Source organism: Salvelinus sp. IW2-2015, linkage group LG20 (genome assembly GCF_002910315.2).
Source record: "Salvelinus sp. IW2-2015 linkage group LG20, ASM291031v2, whole genome shotgun sequence".
Classification (NCBI taxonomy): Eukaryota; Metazoa; Chordata; class Actinopteri; order Salmoniformes; family Salmonidae; genus Salvelinus; species Salvelinus sp. IW2-2015.
In genome coordinates this window covers 44,237,962-44,258,834 of record NC_036860.1, presented here as the reverse complement: position 1 = coordinate 44,258,834, position 20,873 = coordinate 44,237,962, and the positions used below count along the sequence as shown (strand labels likewise).

Below are 20,873 nucleotides of genomic sequence, written 5' to 3'. Positions count from 1 at the left end.
CTCTCTCTCTCTCTCTCTCTCTCTCTCTCTCTCTCCTCTCTCTCTCTCTCTCTCTCTCTCTCTCTCTCTCCACAGATAAAGGAGAAGTTGGACACACTCCTGGCTAAGCAGAAGGATCTCTCTGAGAGATGGGACAAACACCAGGAAAAGCTACAGCGCAGTGAGTGACTCACTACACTGTAAGGCACTGTGGAGGGAGCACAAAGAGATCTCAGGCAGCACTGCAGAATTTTTTATATGGAAGGAAGGAAGGGCTCGTGCTCAAGAGAAGTACTGGTTTTACGATCGTGCCTCAGCGAACGGCTTTCACTATGAATATTTAATGTGTGTGTGTGTGTGTGTGTGTGTGTGTGTGTGTGTGTGTGTGTGTGTGTGTGTGTGTGTTGTGTGTGTGTGTGTGTGTGTGTGTGTGTGTGTGTGTGTGTGTTGTGTGTGTGTGTGTGTGTGTGTGTGTGTGTGTGTGTGTGTGGGTTGTGGTGTGGTGGTTGTGTGTGTGATGTGTGTGTGTGTGTGTGTGTGTGTGTGCTTCAACAATCATTTCAACGTGACTAGACTAGACGACACGTTACAAAACAGTACAGCCATTTTTTTCTTGAGCGGAAGGGGGGTGGCGGAACATAATTGCAAATAATATTTACACTGCAAATTGGTCACAATAATCACAAACAGATATAATATTTGACTAAAACATAATAATTTCAAACCTTGCTTACATTTGTATATGATCACGTCTCTCTCTATTATGTGTGGGAATACTTGGGAACAGAAATCCAAAATGTAAAACTCTTGGAGCTGATTTCTTGTTGTTTTACAGTCTTTTATGTCCCCAAAAAATAAATAATATATATTTATATATATATAATTATTTTTGGCTCAGAAAACTTGGGGAGCCAAATAAAACCCTGACCTAGCACTAGAGTTGAGATAACCACCTGTAACTTTCATGTAAATCATTAATTGATGTCAGTGGGAGACAAATTCATGCCCATTCAGCATAAATGTGTACAGTATATGAGCTTTGGTTAATGTTAAAAGACTTTGTTATAATAAGAACTATCGAATTGAGCATGCCCATCTCTTCTTCTCTCCTTCAGAGAAGGATCAGTTCCAGTATGCCCAGGAGACGGTGAAGGCGGAGGCCTGGCTGAAGGCCAAGGAGCCGCTAATCAACTCCAGCTCCAACTCCAGGGAGGCTGGGGGTGCTGGAGGAGAGGCCCAGGCTCAGACTGACGAGGTGGAGCAGCTCATCCTCCGCCACGAGGCCTTCCGTAAGGCTGCAGCCACCTGGAAGGAGCGCTTCAGCTCACTGAGACAGCTCTCCAACGTAAGCTCTTCTTTAGATAGATACAGACAGTCTACTGTAATGTCCCACTGGCTCGTCATTGTTGGCACTGTCTGGTGACAAAGCAGATTTACTTAAGTCTTTGCTTATGTCTGTTGTCTAACATACAGTACCGGTCAAAAGTTTGTACACACCTACTCATTGTTCTTTACTTTCACTATTTTCTACATTGTAGAATAATAGTGAAGAGATCAACATTTTGCAATAACACATATGGAATCATGTAGTAACCAAAAAAGTGTTAACCAAATCAAAATATATTTTAGATTTTAGATTCTTCAAGGTAGCCACCCTTTGTCTTGATGACATCTTTGCACACTCTTGTTATTCTCTCAACCGGCTTCACCTGGAATTATTTTCCAACAGTCTTGAAGGAGTTTCTACATATGCTGAGCACTTGTTGGCGGCTTTTCCGTCACTCTGTGGTCCAACTCATCCTCCTCGCTGCTTCACGGTGGGAACTACACATGCGGATATCATCCGTTCACCTATTCTGCGTCTCACAAAGACAGGGTGGTTGGAACCAAAATATCTCACATTTGGAGTCATCAGACCAAAGGACAGATTTCCACCGGTCTAATGTCCATTGATTGGATTTCTTGGCCCAAGCAAGTCTCTTCTTCTTATTGGTGTCCTTTAGTAGTGGTTTCTTTGCAGCAATTCGACCATGAAGGCCTGATTCACACAGTCTCTTCTGAACAGTTGATGTTGAGATGTGTCTGTTACTTGAACATTGTGAAGCATTTATTTGGGCTGCAATTTCTGAGGCCGGTAACTCTAATGAACTTATCCTTTGCAGGAGAGGTAACTCTGTGTCTTCCTTTCCTGTGGCTGTCCTCATGAGAGCCAGTTCCATCACAGCGCTTGATGGTTTTTGTGACTGCACTTGAAGAAACTTCCAAAGTTCTTGAAATTTTCCGGATTGACTGACCTTCATGTCTTAAAGTAATGATGGACTTTCGTTTCTCTGCTTATTTCAGATGTTCTTGCCATAATATGGACTTGGTCTTTTACCAAATAGGGCTATCTTCTGTATACAACCCCTACCATGTCACAACACAACTGATTGGCTCAAAGAAATTCCACAAATTAACCTTTAACAAGGCACACCTGTTAATTGAAATGCATTCCAGGTGACTACCTCATGAAGCTGTTTGAGAGAATACTAAGAGTGTACACAGCTGTCATCAAGTCAAAGGGTGGCTACTTTGAAGAATCTCAAATATAAAATATATTTTGATTTGTTTAACACTTTTTTGGTTACTACATGATTCCATATGTGTTATTTCATCATTTTGATGTCTTCACTATTATTCTACAATATAGAAAATATGAAAAATAAAGAAAAACCATTGAATCAGTAGGTGTGTCCAAACTTTTGACTGGTACTGTATCTGTTAGGATTTTGTTTTCTTTCTTAGCCAAAGGGTTTCGTTCAGAAGTTTGATTAAATAGTTTACAAGACAAGAAAGGTATTTTAAGTACAGTTTGTCCAGTGTAGTTTGCCAACTCTATACCTGCTAATTGTTTTGCTGTTATGTTTTTCATTACTCTTCACTGCAATCTTGACTTTCAGGCAGAGAAGCTGAGAGAAGAACAGAGCAGCAAGCCTGCCCCAACACCACTCTCCAGTCGGAGGATGTTCCCATCGTCCTGCCTCACTCCGACCTTTCCCCTTGCTACCTCAACTCTGCTGAGGCAGACGGTCCAGCTGCATATTGAGCCCAGGCCCAAGCAGACTAGTCTGGGGATGGCTGCCTCTGCCTCCACTGCAGCCCAGAGGTTGGGTTCTACCATTGCCAGCTACATTCCTGTCATGAATGGCTCCAGTTACCATGGACTGGACCATCAGAGCAGCAGCGGGGGGTTGGAGAGTTCTAACTACCCTGGGCTAAACCATCAGGCCGGTGGAGGTGTGGACAGCAGCTCCAGTTACCTTGGAGTGAACCATCAGACTGCCCCTCCGCCAGTGGATAGTTCTGGCTACCTTGGACTGAACCATCAAAGCAGTGGGGGTATGGTTAGTCCAGGCTACCTACCTCAAAATCAAAGTAGTGGGAGTATGGGTAGTCCAGGCTACCTACCTCAAAATCAAAGTAGTGGGGGTATGGGTAGTCCAGGTTACCTGCCGCAAAATCAAAGCAGTGGGGGTATGGGTAGTCTAGGCTACCTGCCGCAAAATCAAAGTAGTGGGGGTACAGGTAGTCCAGGCTACCTACCGCAAAATCAAAGTAGTGGGGGTATGGGTAGTTCAGGCTACCTGCCGCAAAATCAAAGTATTGGGGGTATAGTTAGTCCAGGCTACCTTGCGCAAAATCAACACAGTGGTGGTATGGGTAGCTCAGGCTACCTTGCACAAAATCTAAGTAGTGGGAGTATGGGTAGTTCAGGCTACCTGGCTCAAAACCATCAAAGCAGTGGTGGTATGGGTAGTTCAGGCTACCTGGCTCAAAACCAAGGTAGTGGGGTTATGGGTAGTTCAGGCTTCCTTGCGCAAAACCAATGTAGTGGGATTATGGGTAGTTCAGGGTACCTTGCGCAAAATCTAAATAGTGGTGGTATGGGTAGCTCAGGCTACCTTGCACAAAATCTAAGTAGTGGGGGTATGGGTAGTTCAGGCTACATTGCACAAAACCAAGGTAGTGGGTGTATGGGTAGTTCAGGGTACCTTGCGCAAATCCAAGGTAGTGGAGGTATGGGTAGTTCTAGCTATCTGCCTCAAAGCGGTGGGGTCATGGACCCCAAAATGGCATATGCGTGGCAGCATCTGAAAGCCGACTGCATGCAGCCCAGGATCAACCATATCCACAAGGCTGTCAACCCCCTCCTGGAGGCCAGCAGGGCGCAGAGGGAACAGTTTGGGGACATCCCCATGGTAGACATGATCGGGCCAGAGTCCGGCCTGGAGCTCCTCCATGGCAGGCTTCAAAGGGACCCCCGCGGCAGCCGCTCCGACCCCCAGATGGACCACCTGCGGCGGGAGAGGGAGTACAAGCTGGGCCGCCAGACCTCCAGCGAACAGGAGATCCAGGCACGGCTCAACGAGCTGCCAATGATCGTGCGTCAGGAGCGCTATAGGCGACGCCTGGAGAGACAGTCGTCCAGCGAGCAGGAGGGCAGTGGGAAGGCTAGGACACCGAGGCAGGACGACTCCAGCGACATGGAGTCAGCCAAGGAAGGCTCTGACAAACGCTCAACGTGAGTCCAGGACTGCCTGGTCATAGCCTTAGCAGTGCTTGCTTGTGCTGTCTGTTTTTGTGGCAACTCATTTCACATGCTCATTACAAAAACAGTTGTTTCTTGTCAGCAATGTCCACTGTGATCCAAAAACTTTGATTTGGAAGGTATTGATTATATTCCCTGTTTGGGTGACTCATGGCAGAAACTGTCTCATTACAGAGAGAAGAGAGCCACCACAATGGCTGAGATTGTGGAGCAGGCCCAGGAGAGAGAGGCAGCACAAGTAAGTTATTTCACATGGATTTAACAGTATTTCCTATTTTGATACATTTATCTTGTGCACATTTTATATTTAGTTTTTGTGTAGTGAAGATACAGTTTGTTAAGCCAACCAGGCCGGCTTTCTGAATGACACACCTCTGTCCTGTCTGTTCCAGGCCAGAGGGGAGACGTACCGCCCCACCAGCAGCCTCTCAGCACCCGTGACCTACGAGCGCCCGCGCGCCCGAGACCGCCCCAAACCCCGCAGGAGACCCCGCCCCAAAGAGCCTGAGGAGAAGCGACGCTCTCGCTCGGCTCCAGCCCAGAGTCCGGCGCAACTCTTGCCGCCCTCACACACTGCCCATAACGAAGGCTTCCTGTACCGCAAACACGACTTTGAGGGCCAGCAAAAGAGTCCCAGCAGGTGGGCTATCCACCGACTCACAGTCACACACACCACATACCACACCACACACTTCACCACACCCACCCTACTACACACCACACACATAGCACACCACAATGCACACCCCACCACACAACACACCCCACCAAACACCACACAACACACCCCACAGAATTAAACGGTTACTGTAGATCACTAAAGGATATATACAGTACTCTATTGCCATACTATGACACACATATCGATACTCTATGAATTCACTTTGGAAAAAAGGAGAAACAATAATATGTTGCACAATAAGCTGTTCTTGTTTTGCAGTAAGTCGTGGGTGAACTTGTATTGCGTGTTGTCAAAAGGAGAGATCATTTTCTACAAGGACGCCAAGAGCATCACCACACCTTACAATGAAGAAACCCCACTCGACCTGAGCGTCTGTATATGTGATAGCACCATGGGATACAAGAAGAAGAAAAATGTCTTCGTTATCAAGTATGGCTTGATGAAGAGGATATTTTTTTACTCCAACTTACTCCTTATTATAGCATATCATTATTTTCAAAACTTTTGAGTGTCTTTAATATCCTTGACTAGAGAATAGACTCTTGGTAATTCCATAACAATGACTCTCTCCTTTCTTCTCCAACAGGAAAAATGATGGCAATGACTATATTTTCCACGCAAAGGATGAGGTGAGAATGCCTGTGGTGAAAATTAACATGTTTCATCTAATGTCTTAACATCAATGATTTACTCCCATTAGAGAGCTAGATAGGCCACCTCTCTGTGCAGAACTCCTCTCTAAGGTTCTTCCTACAGTAGCTTCCTTCCTTCTAGGGAGTTTTTCTGGCCACTGTGCTTTCGCTTCTGCTTTGCTTGCTCTTTGGGGTTTAGACTGGTTATCTGTAAAGCACTTTGTGAACTCTGCTGATGTAGAAAGGGCTTTATAAAATAAACTTATTTTGATTGATTTATTGATTAAATTACTAGTCTTGCTTCTTGGTTTTGTAGAAACCCTAACATTCCCATGTCTCTGGGTGCACTGTTGCAGGAGGACCTGAAGGCTTGGGTCACTAACATCACCACCAGTATAACTGAACACGAGGAGATCGCCAAGTGGGACAAACCCACAACCTCGTCCACAGATCCTGACCGCTCGGAGAGGAAAGAGAAGTCAGAGGGTGACGCAGATGCCAGGTCAGAGAGATCTGAGATGGGAGGAGAGGTGGAGGAGGAAGAGAGGTCCGAGAAGGATAGGTCTGAGAAGAGAGAGGGGTCCGAGAAGACAGGCGAGGGCTCCGAGAAGGCAGACACGTCGGAGAGGGGTGAGATGGCAGAGGGAGGGGCAGGGGGCTCCAGCACGTCAGGGAAGAGCAAATGATCCCCGCTAAGTGGAGGAGTGGACTGCATCCAACCATCTGCCCGCTCCATCCTAACATTACCCTAAGACACCAGACGGTGGTGAGCAAGCGAGACGGAGGGAGAGTGTGTGCATTTTTGTGCATATCTTCTCTCTCTTTCTCTCTCTCTATATATATCTCTCTGTCTCTCTCTCTCCCTGTGACATCCTGAGGCTTGGGTCCTTGGACTACCTATTGTTAACTGTGACAGACTGATCTTTCAGCCTCTATCCCATGCAAAATACATCAATGCTTGTATTGCATTTTGGCCCTTGCTGGTAGGTTGGAGGATGGTGGAGATGAACCAGCTCCACCGTGTGGTCACAGGCATTCGTCAAAGTCACAACTCATTGATAATTTATCTCTTGGATTCACAGCATCTCTCAGTATATATATATATATAATATACCTATGACTGACTATGTAATGCTTTAGAAAATCCCAAGCAACGGTGAATGAAATGTCTCACAATATTTTGAAAAAGCTTTTTTTCTGAAGCAATATACTTTTTTATTTCTTATCTTTGTTTGAGAGAGAGGGAAAGGAGACAAGAAACAGTTACTTATTATTAATTATATGATTGGTCACATTCATCATCAGCTTGTATCCAGCAGGTCAGCAGCACCTTAAACACTTTCAACACATCTGTGTATACTCAGCATATTGACATTTCAAACTCACCTCATCTCTATATCTGAGTCATGCTGTCATGATGGAATGCTGGTATTACCTATGTGTGTTAATAATGGAATTGATCAACACACGTGTTTCTCTTCTGAACTTTTGGATTAATTGTGCACAGGCCCATGGCATGCCAGGAGTAAAGGTGAACTAGGGTTGCCAACTTAAGCAAAACTCAATCACCCCCAAGAGTCTATTTGAGGAGGCAATGCCAAACTTAACCCACTTGTAGTGCCAGGCCTGTGTCTACATCTCACTTATTAAATCTAACCATCCATGGCATGACATTGTATAGTGCACCTTTTACTTTAATGAAAAGTAATGTTCTTCATGGTCTTGAAGTTGACCAGTTCTGAAATGAATTTGGCTGTGCAATAATTTCATCTAAAGGAAAGTACTGTGTAAAATGCTAACATCATGGTATAATTCTGGAATCCTGAAGAACGTTCTAAAGGCTTCTCTTCGGGGATCTTAAACTCTCCCCACATGAAGTATGGTGATAGGAAGATATGTTTTAACGACAGAGCAGAGAAAGTTCTCCGCATTACAAGCCCAAGTCAGACATCCTTCATGCTTCTTTCGAATTCTATTTGATCTGAGACAAGAAGCAGTATAACCTCATTGCTGTTTTTATTATATTACTGCAATATATTTCATAAGGGTTGTAATTGTTGCACTAGTGAAAATACAATAGTAATCAATATTAGATGAACCTCAGAATATATTATTAAACTTCTCCGTCCCTTTTTTCTTTCACTCTGAGTTGAAACCAATAGAAAACGATTGTCAGTCAGAAGGGATTTATCTAGTCATGAAATTGTACATAAGCTACATGGCTAAAAGTATGTGGACAAAGGCTCCTTAGTGTGCAGCGATCTAAGGCACTGCATCTCAGTGCTAGAGGCGTCACTATAGACCCTGGTTCGATTCCAGGCTGTATCACAACTGGCCGTGATTGGGAGTCCCATAGAGCGGCGCACAATTGGTCCAGCGTTGTCCGGGTTTGGGTTTGGCTGAGGTAGGCCGTCATTGTAAATAAGAATTTGTTCTTAACTGACATGCCTAGTTAAATAAAAAGTTCAATAAAAAAACTGCTCGTTGAACATCATTCCAAAATCATGGGCATTAATACGGAGTTGGTCCCCTTTTTGCTGCTATAACAGCCTCCATGCTTCTGAGAAGGCTTTTCAGTAGATGTTGGAACATTGCTGTGGGTACTTGCATCTATTCAGCCACAAGAGCATTTGTGAGGCCTGGCTCGCAGTCGGCGTTCCAATTAATCCCAAAGGTGTTCGATGGGGTTGAGGTCAGGGCTCTGTGCAGGCCAGTCATGTTCTTCCACAATGACCTTGACAAACCATTTCTGTATGGACCTTGTTTTGTGCACGGGGGCATTATCATGCTGAAACAGGAAAGGGCCTTCACCAAACTATTGCCACAAAGTTGGAATCACAGAATTGTCTACAATGTCATTGTATGCTGTAGCGTTAAGATTTCCCTTCACTAGAATGAAAGGGCCTAGCATGAACCGTGAAAAACAGCCCCAGACCATTATTCTTCCTCCACCAAACTTTACAGTTGGCTATATGCATTGGGGCAGGTAGCGTTCTCCTGGCATCCGCCAAACCCCGATTTGTCCGTCGGACTGCCAGATGGTGAAGCGAGTCCAATGGCGGCAAACTTTACACCACTCCAGCCGACGCTTTGTATTGCGCATGGTGATCTTAGACTTGTGTGCGGCTCCTCGGCCATGGAAACCCATTTAATGAAGCTTAATGGTGTTATTTAATGTTATTTAATTTACTGAAGTTATTGTGCTGACGTTGCTTCCAGAGGCAGTTTGGAACTCGGTAACGGACAGAAGATTTTTACGCACTACGCCCTTCAGCATTCGACGGTTCCATTCTGTTAGCTTGTGTAGCCTACCACTTCGCGGCTGAGCCATTGTTGCTCCTAGACATTTCCAATTCACAATAACAGCCCTCACAGTTTACCTGGGCAGCTCTAGCAGGGCAAAAATGAGACAAACTGACTTGTTGGAAAGGTGGCATCCTATGACGGTGCCACCTTGAAAGTCACTGAGCTCTTCAGTATGGGTCATTCTACTGCCAATGTTTGTCTATAGAGATTGCATAGCTGTGTGCTGGATTTTATACACTGTCAGCAACAGGTGTTGCTGAAATAGCCTAATCCCCTAATTATCAAGGGGTGTCCAGTGTCCACATACTTTTGGACATGTAGTGTATCTTTGAATGTATACCAATAAATTCTATACTCTAATTAACGGAGTTCTATGTACTAAAGTGGGTTAAGATTAAAACATTTCTCTTAACTCCACACAAATTAAATGGGGAAAACACATTAGTCAATTACGATATTACTGTTTATTCCATTTAAATGAAAAATATGCAGATTAGGAGTCATCTTTCAAAGGATATATACACCAATATCTAGTTACATTTTACACTTTACAAGGGAAAAGAGTGCTGGACAGGTACCTTTGTTGTGTATTTATAAATGTGTGTATTTCAATTAATTGATCATACGGACTTGATACAGACAGTTTTTTCTATTAGTAGCTGAATCCAGTCAGGCAAGTGAAATATTATAAGAACAGTCCTGTTGCGAGGGATAGGTCTACAGACCATTTACTTGAACTGGTTAAATGGCTTGAATGATAACAAAGAACTTGGTAGACTAAATGCTACTGTAGTTTATTTGTTAACTCTGGAGCTGATCAGTCTGGTATCCAGGCTACACACGTTTTAGCTGTGACTCTTGGGCTGTGACTTCAAAGCTAAATACAACCATACATCCCACAATTTTTTTTTTGCTTAATCCTCGGTCATATTGGATGATTAATTATAAACATATTGATAAGAACATTCATAAACACAAAGAAAATGTAAGGTTAGTTAGTACTGTACAACTCATAAACTTCAACAGCCAACATAGTTTGACATTTGGTCGACTGTGTTTATTTTTATGTCACTCTGAATTTCAAGTTTCAAATGGGCCACTTTTTATAATCTTTACAGATATGTTTTATCCGATTCCCAAATGCCCCATATCATGGACCTGCCAAATCAAACATTACTGCTTAAACTGGTTTGTGTGTAATGTAGTATTAGTTATAACCAAATATATAAAACATGTAAAAAATAAAACCTTATCAAGCCTTATCCCCAAAACAATGGAAACCAGTATTTTGAAAATGAATTAATTTAACAAAAGACACAATACAGACTGTTCCATTTGACTCAGGATGCAAATACTGGCACTTATTGACTTTGGCATTAAAGTGTTATGACACACGCAACAGTCAGGAGTCTAACTGCAGCTTGTTGATTAGACGCAGTTATTAACTTATTGGTAACACTTGAAAATGTCACAATATATGTGTTGTGTCCTCTGTCACAACGTGGACAAGAAACTGTTGCGAAACTGTCAATTACAGTATAACAACAAACTGTCTATTGTAGATGGTTATTATAGGTACCACACCATTCTATATTACAGGCTTTAAAAACTAATGGTACCTAAAATTGTCATTTATTTGTAGGCCTATAGCCAGTTGTTTTTAGTGTAACCTACTCCTCCGGAATTGAGCCTTTAATTGCAATACATATTGGTTAGTTAAACACTAGTAGCTGTTTCTTTTATTCTTCTCTGTGGAAAGAAAGAGAGGCTCTACTTTGCACATGATGTATAGTTCCTCCAATATAATTAGAATGATAATTCTATGGTTCTAATTCTATTCATTCCAATTCTATGGTTCCTCCATCTACATTCTTATCAGAGAAATCCCCATTGTCTTAGCACATCGATTCCGACTGCACTGATGAGCGTTGCGTTGGAGTGACACGATCTGACATTAGACAATGAGAAATCCTGTCACTTCATGAAACAAACAGGTTAATGATACTACAGTACCTACTAAACAAACAGAAATACTACAAAACCTACTAAACCCACAGAAACAAAGCTCTTGACCTCATTGCTGGTGAGAAGTGTTTTTGTGATTTTGTGTTTTTCTTGTCTCAGATACAGTGTCACGGTGTACCTTAATGATACCTATACCTTGCTGCTATGACATTTTCTCCATTTAAACCTCCTTACTTGCTGATGCAAAATTGACATGAACATTGGTGTATGCTTGACACAGAGGTGTTAAGCCAAGATTTCTTCTAAAAGTCATCATCAACCATCCTCCACAGATCACTAGACACATAATGCATTATATATAGTAGTGGGAGAGATTAAGAAATTCCTGACGTTTCAGCCATTCACAGTGTTTCAAAATCAAAGTCAATTTACTTGATTGACTAGGAAAGTTAAGAGATTCCTGTGTAAGGGATCATAAAAAATAAAAACAACTTTTGGGGGAAAATTAGTAAACCTTGCCAGAGAGTACAATTTTTGAGATTTCATAAAGGTCCATTATCATGATTTTGAGGGGGTATACATACTGTCATTATAATACCTCATGACATAATCACCAATTAGCATAGGAAAACATTTATTAGAATTCATGGACTTAATCCATATGACCAGCTATGAGCTCCATGCTCCAATCTCCACTTCTTAATGCCTTTGTGCATTTAACACATGGAGCAAAATGTCATGTGTCATGATGATACACTTATATAGGCATAATGACACAGTTATGCATACACTTTCAACTAAAGTATTCCCTGTATTTAAGTCATTTGATTTATTTTTTGTAAGAAGAAAAATGCTGTCAGTGTCTTCCACACCTTGTAGTATTCATAAAGCCATCTGGGGATAGTAACTGAACCACATAGCTCTGATAACCTAAGGGATTAAGTCAGTGATGGACGTCAACTGAAGGGCTGGTCTTTAAAAAAAAAAAAAATCTGTTTAGAGTTAATAACGCTTCCGATCATTAAGCTTGAAATCTTTGCTTGGTACAAAATAAAAATGTTTTACTCTGTATTCTGCAGCCCTCTAATAGCAGATCAGTGAAAGGCTAAAACACAGCAGTGCTACTCGCAGTTTTCAAGAGGTGCAAGTGGAAACATGAATAATTGATGATGTGGGAGAAGAAATGTCATGCAACTTTTGTTTTGCACTAAAGCACTGCCCCATTGCACAGTGTAAAATGCTAGTGGTGACGCAGGGTCTATAAGAAATATACATGTATACAGTATTGCACAAAGTCTGCACAACTCAATGTAAGTATTTTAAGAATGTACATTTTAATTCTGATTTGTTTATTAAATAGACTGGAGTAACATCTGCCAATATCTGTCTGTTGAAATATGAAACATATTGTCTCATAAACTCTGTTCATCCCTTAATCTTGGCACTGTCATTTTTATGACTTATTATTATTGCTTGAATGGCACTCATTTACATGAAAATCATATGTTTTATGACACAATGTGCAAGAACTTCATCTGTATTGTGTTGTATTAACCTCAAATCTAATTATTGGCTTTGATCATTGGTCCATTTGCAGTAATATGAGCAGACCAATTCTATATGGCTTCTATATAATGATCCTGTATCATTATTTACTGAGAAGTGTGCTCTGCTATACTGTAGGTCTATGTTGGTCTTTGTGCTTCACCAACCTGCAGATTTCTTTCTGTACGTTGTCACTGCATCTCTGTAAATGATGCTGTTTTAGACATAACCACAGGCAGACAGGGAACTGTTGTTTCAAGAAGATGCCCATGCACCACCTGTTTGTTATCGCCGAGTGCCAGGCTTCAGACACACAGGCAGTGAAGGAGACTACCAATCTGTGAACTGAAATGAAAAGGATATATGGATCTATTTCAAATCTGCAAATGGCATGGTATGAAACAGCAAATGGTTTATTAAGACTTTCTACTTGACAATGAGGTGTGACCAATGATGTATATAAATGTACATATATACGCATGCTGAAGGAAAATAGAGCCAATTCTTTTGGAAAGGAAAGGGTTAACACTGAGTTTTGTTTGGTGGTCTCTTGGATGATAAATCTAGCTAGCTAAATCAGCCATTGGCTAGTCCATCAGAAGCTATATAGAAGGTATCTGCCATCTACTCTCTTTATGTAGTGTTGTGTTGTCTCGTCGTGATGTGTGTTTTCTCTTATATTTAAAAAATATTGTTTCAATCCCAGCCCTCATCCCCGCAGGAGGCCTTTTGCCTTTTGGTAGGCCGTCATTGTAAATAAGAATTTGTTCTTAACTGACTTGCTTAGTTAAATAAAGGTTAAATTAAATTAAATTAAAAATGTAACCGTATTAGGTCCACATTTTGGAGTGACAGTGGAATCAACCAATCACATTTTGACCGTTTTTACGAAGAATATGGAAACGTCAGCCTTCTCAAAGGCCAACAGGTCACAGGAGCGGTAGATTTCCCATGGTCTAGCTAGCTATCTTTTGTTGAAAGCCAGTTTGCAGCGGCAGCAGCAGGTGTTATCGAAGAGGATGTTTTTGCTAATTTGTTAAGTTCTCCCTCTCTCCCTTTTCAAGAATAACTTTCAACGAGAAGTTAAGTTTAAATGATCATCATCTGGTGAGTGGAACTGTTTTTTTAATTGGAGCTCGCTGATAGCCATCTCTTTGAAAATAACTTGTGTGTGAAACATTGATGCAATTAAACTTTAGGTCACAGGTTACTTTGTGCTAAACGTGAAATATTTTCTGCAATGGGAAGTAATAGTTGTACATTTCGATAAGGAAATGCTTAGCCTAATGGTTGTGTATTTTTATTCTTATGATTGGGACCTACTGGCTTATTATGTCAGAGTGAATGGACTGCTTATCTTTAACATCATGCTGTGTGTAGCTGCTGTCTTTCCATCAGCCCTATGTAGTGGTGCCTGGAGAAGTGGGTATACTCTGATTTGGCAAACATTTTCCCTAACAGCCTGCACAACRAAGGAAAGGCACCCTGTGTGAAAATTCCTGTTTTTCTGTTATTTTTATTTTTCCTATATATTTTTCAGATTTGCATTCTCAAAATCAAACGTTTTGTTTTATAGAAAAACAATAAAAATGGCATGTTCTAAGTCCACAACAATGCTTAAACTACATCAGGAGACCATTTTGGAGGCCTGGGAAAAGGAGTATTTTTGTAATAACAATGTATTCTTTTTTTGTTTTTGCTCAATCTGATTGGGTGGTCCTGGCTCCTCAGAGGGTGGGCAAATGGGGAATGATGACTGAATTGTGCATCACAAATAACTAACCAAGACTTCGGACTAAACTTTTTCAATACCTGGTTTGCATACCCATTGTTGCCTTAGTTAGCATTTACTGGTAGATATCATAAGTTGAAACGCCTTTCCTACATACCTGATAATTATGGGTGTTTTACTCTGCTTGTCTCGGCTGGTCTCTGGAAGAAATTACGTGTCCTCACTGTCCGAGACCAAGTCAAGGCCGAATACAAATGTATCCGACACAAGACCGAGACACTCAAAATGTGGTCTCGATACAAGACTCCTACAACAGTGGTAACTACAATGTTGTTGATCCGTCCTCAGTTTTCTCCCATCAGAGCCATGAAACTCTGTAACTGTATTAAAGTCACCATTGGCCTCATGTTGAAATCCCTGAGCAGTTTCCTTCCTCTCCGGCAACTGTTAGGTAGTGACTGGTTGTATTGATACACCATTCAAAGTGTAATGAATAACTTCACCATGTTCAAAGGGATATTCAATGTCTGCTTTTTGTGTGTGTGTGTGTGGGGGGGGGGGGTAGATCAGCTTCCATCAATGTAATTGTCTGCATCATTTCCAATCCCCCATATATTTTTGTAAATATATAAAATATATACAGTACTAGTTAAAAGTTTGGATACACCCACTCATTCCAGGGTTTTTCTTTATTTGTACTATTTTCTACATGGTAGAATAATAGTGAAGACATCAACACTATGAAATAACACAAATGGAATCATGTAGTAACCAAAAAAGTGTTAAACAAATCAAAATATATTTTATATTGGAGATTCTTCAAAGTAGTCACCCTTTGCCTTGATGACAGCTTTGCATACTCTTGACATTCTCTCAACCAGCTTCATGAGATAGTCATCTGGAATACATTTCAATTAACAGGTGTGCCTTGTTAAAAGTTAATTTGTGGAATTTCTTTCCTTCTTAATGTATTTGAGCCAATCAGTTGTGTTGTGACAAAGTAGGAGTGGTTTACAGAAGATAGCCTTATTTGGTAAAAGCCCAAGTCCATATTGTGGCAAAAAGAGCTCAAATAAGCAAAGAGAAATTACAGTCCATCATTACTTTAAGACATGAAGGTCAGTCAATAAAGAACATTTCAAGAACTTTGAAAGTTTCTTCAAATGCAGTCGAAAAACCATCAAGCGTTATAATGAAACTGGCTCTCATGAGGACCGCTACAGGAAAGGAAGACCCAGAGTTACCTCTACTGCAGAGGATAAGTTCATTAGAGTTACCAACCTCAGAAAATGCAGCACAAATAAATACTTCACAGAGTTCAAGTGACAGACACATCTCAACATCAACTGTTCAAAGGAGACTATGTGAATAAGGCAAAGAAACCACTACTAAAGGACACCAATAAAAAGAAGAGACTTGCTTAGGTCAAGAAACACGAACAATGGACATTAGACTAGTGGAAATCTGTCCTTTGGTCTGATGAGTCCAAATTTGCGATTTTTTGTTCCAACCGCTGTGTCTTTGTGAGACACAGAGTAGGTCAAGATGATCTCCGCATGTGTGGTTCCCACCATAAAGCATGGATGAGGAGGTGTGATGTTGTAGGGGTGCTTTGCTGGTGACACTGTCTGTGATTTATTTAGAATTCATAGCACACTTAACCAGCATGGCTACCACAGAATTCTGCAGAGATACGCCATCCCATCTGGTTTGCGCTTAGTGGGACTATCATTTGTTTTCAACAGGACAATGACCCAACACAACTCCAGCTATTTGATCTAGAAGGAGAGTGATGGAGTGCTGCATCAGATGACCTGGCCTCCACAATCCCCCGACTTCAACCCAATTAAGATGGTTTGGGATGAGTTGGACCACAGAGAGAAGGAAAAGCAGCCAACAAGGGGTCAGCATATGTGGGAACACCTTCAAGACTGTTAGAAAAGCATTCCAGGAGAAGCTGGTTGAGAGAATGTGTGCAAAGCTGTCATCCAAGCCAATTTCTACTCCTGAACTTTTTAGCCTTACCATAAAAGGGGTTGAATACTTATTGACTCAAGACATTTGAGCTTTTCATTTTTAATTAATTTGTACCAAAAAAATCTACATTTAATACGTTTTAAATTCAGGCTGTAACACAACAGGATGTGGAAAAAGGGATGTTAACACTTTCTGAAGGCACTGTATATGTAAACATATGTGTTTATATACATCATTGGGTGAGACAGTGAATTCATATATCGTGTAAATATGGTTCATGAGAGCACTACAGAAAAGTTTGTTAAAGTCTGTAAGAGATTAAATGAAGTAATAATGGTTCATTCAACATTAAATGGAAATTTTAAGGAATGTCCACATGATAGTTAGAGGGGAAAGGAGTATTAGCATGTTGTACTGTTAATAAATGTATCCGGCCATAATCTGCTGTGTGTAACATGTACGCTGGGAGTCGGGAAGCAAGTACAGAGAGTGAATCATTTAATAAATAAACGAAACATGGAACAAAACAAGAAACACGAAAAACACACAGACAAGAAACAGAATCAATAACGACCGAGGAAAGAACCAAGGGGAGTGACAGATATAGGGGAGGTAATCAGGAAGGTGATGGAGTCCAGGTGAATCTCATGAGACCCAGGTGCGTGTAACGATGGTGGCAGGTGTGCGTAATAATCTGCCGACGTCAAGAGCCGGAGAGGGGGAGTGGGAGTACACGTGACACTGTGTTAGCATTCAGTAACATTCAGGCTACTGGCTTTGAGCTGAAGAAAGCAATAACAGTATGCAATTAAGTTCTCATCTGTTGGGGAAGGGGGTGTAAATAACATTCATTTAACTTTGTGAAGGCATACCATGAATTACCATTTACCTAGCAAATAATGCTAAAGTTCTCATCTATGGCGAAGCAATTGACATGCATTTCACTTTGTGTGGGTCTGGTGTTTGAGTTAGGCCTACAGACATGTTACTGTCTCACAGATCCAGAAGAACGAATTGCTGCATGTTTCATCATTCTAGCTCTGTAAGGGATCATTGAAGGTAGCAGGGTACAGTCCTCAGTTCCATGCATGTTATGTTATTAGGCTCTCCAAGCATCTAAAAACCGAAAAGCACACAATACAATCAGATTGTCAATGTTGCAACAATTCTGTAAAAGACACAAAAATAATTTTCTTACCTTATGGTCAGTGGTGTGCCGTCCACCCATGTCATGGTCGATTCCATTTCTATTTCCAATCCAGTACCTCATCTTTTGGAATCCATGGATAAATTCCTAGCATGTTGGCAGAAAAAAATATATTGGCATACTGGCATCAACAGTCCCACACTAGTTTCCCTCCTTTCTTTCTCTCACCTGTTCCTCTGCTGTTTATGATCACCAGGTCTGCTCCTCTCCCCTTGCAGTCCTTTCTACTCTCCTCCCAGGATTTAGTTTCAGTAGAGATGTAATACCAACTGGAGCCTAAAAACCTCCATCCCCATCTTAACATCCCTGTTGAAAATCAGCATAGTAGAGCAGTAGAAAAGTAGCACTCATGTCCATATTGACACAAAAACCTCTTAGTGAATTATCCATTTATATATATATATTATGGTTGTTTAAGGATTCCAAGATGGTGAATCAATGACTGTTTACTCTCTCGCTCTCCTTTTTCAGATAAAGTACAACTCACCTAGCACACAGTTGAAACTGATCTCTCACTTTAGTCATGGTATCATAATTTGTCTTCATCAGGTCTATAGCTTTAATTAACTGGTCTCTCTCGTTAGACATGGCAGTGAAACTGGTCTCTAGTTGGTTTCTCTCTTTTAAAGTGACATTGAAAAGGGTCCGTAGCTGGTCAGTCTCTTCAGTTAGGTTATTGTAACTGGTCTGTAACCAGTGTATCAGTGCAGAGTTGGCTCTAAGAAGAGAAGCTAGGGTTTAGATGGCAGAAAGAGCCTATGATTCATGAGCTGTTTGTTATTTTCAGCATTATATGTACAACTCCTTTATCTTTGAAAAMCATGCAGTTTAAGATTCAGTTACAAGCATGTCATTACTGTAGTTTGTATAATTTTCCTGATTTTGCTGTCTAACTATATTTCAAAGCTATTTTGTCAGAAATAATTTCACTCACAGAAGAGGTGCAGGGAGACATTGAGTGTTAATTGTACAACGCACAGCAGACCAAAGCTCACAGCGACCAGTCTGTAGACTCTTCTCCCTGGCCCTGTATTCTCAGCTCCTGAGACGGTTAGGAAACAGCAGAGGAAGGCACTGAATAACGCCTGCCTACTTCTTGACAATGACATTGACTGCACAACTAGCAAGGTAGTAACCTAGTTTGTGTGGTCCCTAAAAACAAAACGCATCCTCATCATGACACATTATAACAGGTTATAACATCCATTTGTCCATGGAAGAGGAATTTAGCCTGACAGGATGTTAGGATGTTGGTTTGAATCCAACATCCTAACATTTGTACTCTGCATTTAACAGAGTACAATGCAATTTGGATAAGCTCTCTTACACGTTTTTGCTGCCTCCTCTGAATCATTTGCCGCAGTCTTCATGTGTATATCCTTTGTATCCTCAGAAAGGTTTCCATAGTTCACATTGATTTCAGAATTTCCTGCTCTGACAATGTCTTCCATCTCTTGTGATGAAGTATGCGTGGTGACAGTGTGGTTCTCCACAATGGACAAGCTCTGTGATTGAGGAACTTATTTAAGACAATTGAAAACAGGAAGCTGGTATATCAGGGACAACATTTAAATGTTTTTCTTATCATTATTCTTCCTCCTATATATTGCCCTACCTTTCAGGTCTCAACTTTTGTCAAAGTTTTCATGTGGTTTTGGCACAGAGGAAAAGATAGACAGTGACCTTGTTCGTATTGTTATTGATTGATATCCTGGAAAAGTGGTTGCCTCTCCATTGATGTTGTACTTTATTGGTACCATTGCTTCCCAGCATGATCATTATAAGTGTCAAAAAACCTGTCATTCAAAGTAGTAGTAGACAGGAATAGAAAAATGATGTTGGGCTACTACAGTGTTAAATTGTTTTAAATCCATGAGTGATGATTCATTGGAAGATGGTATTTACAAAATTAAACCCTTTACACCAAAAGCTGTCACAAGTGCTTTAGTAGGACCTAACCTGGCCTGGACTCCAAAAGTACAAGCAGAAACACAGTGGCAAGGAAAACTCCCTAGAAGGAAGAAACCTCAAGAGGACCCATAATCAAACATACAGTGCATTCTGAAAAAAGTCAGACCCCTTCCCTTTTTCACATTTTGTTACATTACAGCCTTATTCTAAAATAGATTAAATAAAAACATCCTCATCGGTCTACACACAATACCCCATAATGACAAAGCAAAAACAGGTTTAGATTTTTTTGGGGAAAAAATAATAATTCTGAAATACCTTATTTACATAAGTATTCAGACCCTTTGCTATTAGACTCGAAATTGAGCTCAGGTGCATCTTGCTTCCATTGATTATCTTTGAGCTGTTTCTACAACTTCATTGGAGTCCACCTGTGGTAAAATTAAATTGATTGGACATGATTTGGAAAGGCACACACCTGTCTATATAAGATCCCACAGTGGCATCCATCATTTTTAAATGGAAGAAGTTTGGAACCACCAAGACTCTTCCTAGAGCTAGCCGCCTGGCCAAACTGAGCAATCGGGGGAGAAGGGCTTGGTCATGAATGTGAAAAAATAGCACATTTTTCACCTCCCACAATCCCGTGGCATAAGTGGAAACATGAATAATTGATGATGTGGACGATAAAAATGCATGCAACTTCTGTTAAGCACTTAAGCACTACCACTTTTGCACATTTTAAGGCCAGGATCAGCAGTAACCCACGTTAACCGATAAACACATAGCTTATCATTGCTTTTGTTTAGGCAGTGTCGGAGATGTAACTGAGTTGGAGCTGTCAAATCGGGGATCATCTGCTTTTATGGTCATTGTCACTGAAACCACACCCATCCTAATATCCCACCCCATTAGAAGTTCAAAACGAGAAAGTGTAGGCTATATATACACTGAACAAAAATAAATGTAAAATGTTGGTCCCATGTTTCATGAGCTGAAATAAGATCCCAGAAATTTTCCAAACTCATAAAGCTTATTTTTCTCAAATTTGGGGAACAAATCTGTTTACATCCCTGTTAGTGAGCATTTCTCCTTTGCCAAGATAATCCATCCACCTGATAGGTGTGGCATATCAAGAAGCTGATTAAACAGCATGGTCATTACACAGGTGCACCTTGTGCTGGGGACAATAAAAGGCCTGTGGTAATGAACACAACAAAATCCACATTTTTAACACACAGGGTATCTTTTGTCTGGCAGCAAACATTTACTACAGGCTGTGGTGTATCCACTACCATATCTTCAAGAGCATCACTTGTTTTCTCAATTATTTTAATCACCTCCTTATA

The 20,873-nt window shown here is 41.1% G+C and overlaps 1 protein-coding gene across 1 annotated transcript in view; it reads left to right on the top strand.

The window, feature by feature from the left end:
- LOC111980219 (spectrin beta chain, non-erythrocytic 4-like) overlaps positions 1–12,588 on the top strand; it is a 31,306-nt gene extending 18,718 nt beyond the window's left edge. Inside the window, exons 12-19 of the mRNA XM_024010904.2 lie at positions 76–160; positions 1,095–1,324; positions 2,919–4,540; positions 4,742–4,805; positions 4,960–5,207; positions 5,508–5,678; positions 5,836–5,878; positions 6,238–12,588. Of these exons, the coding sequence (XP_023866672.1) occupies positions 76–160; positions 1,095–1,324; positions 2,919–4,540; positions 4,742–4,805; positions 4,960–5,207; positions 5,508–5,678; positions 5,836–5,878; positions 6,238–6,567 (2,793 nt within the window). The 3' untranslated portion in view covers positions 6,568–12,588. The remainder of the gene's footprint in view (positions 1–75; positions 161–1,094; positions 1,325–2,918; positions 4,541–4,741; positions 4,806–4,959; positions 5,208–5,507; positions 5,679–5,835; positions 5,879–6,237) is intronic.
- The last annotated feature ends 8,285 nt before the right edge of the window (positions 12,589–20,873 follow it).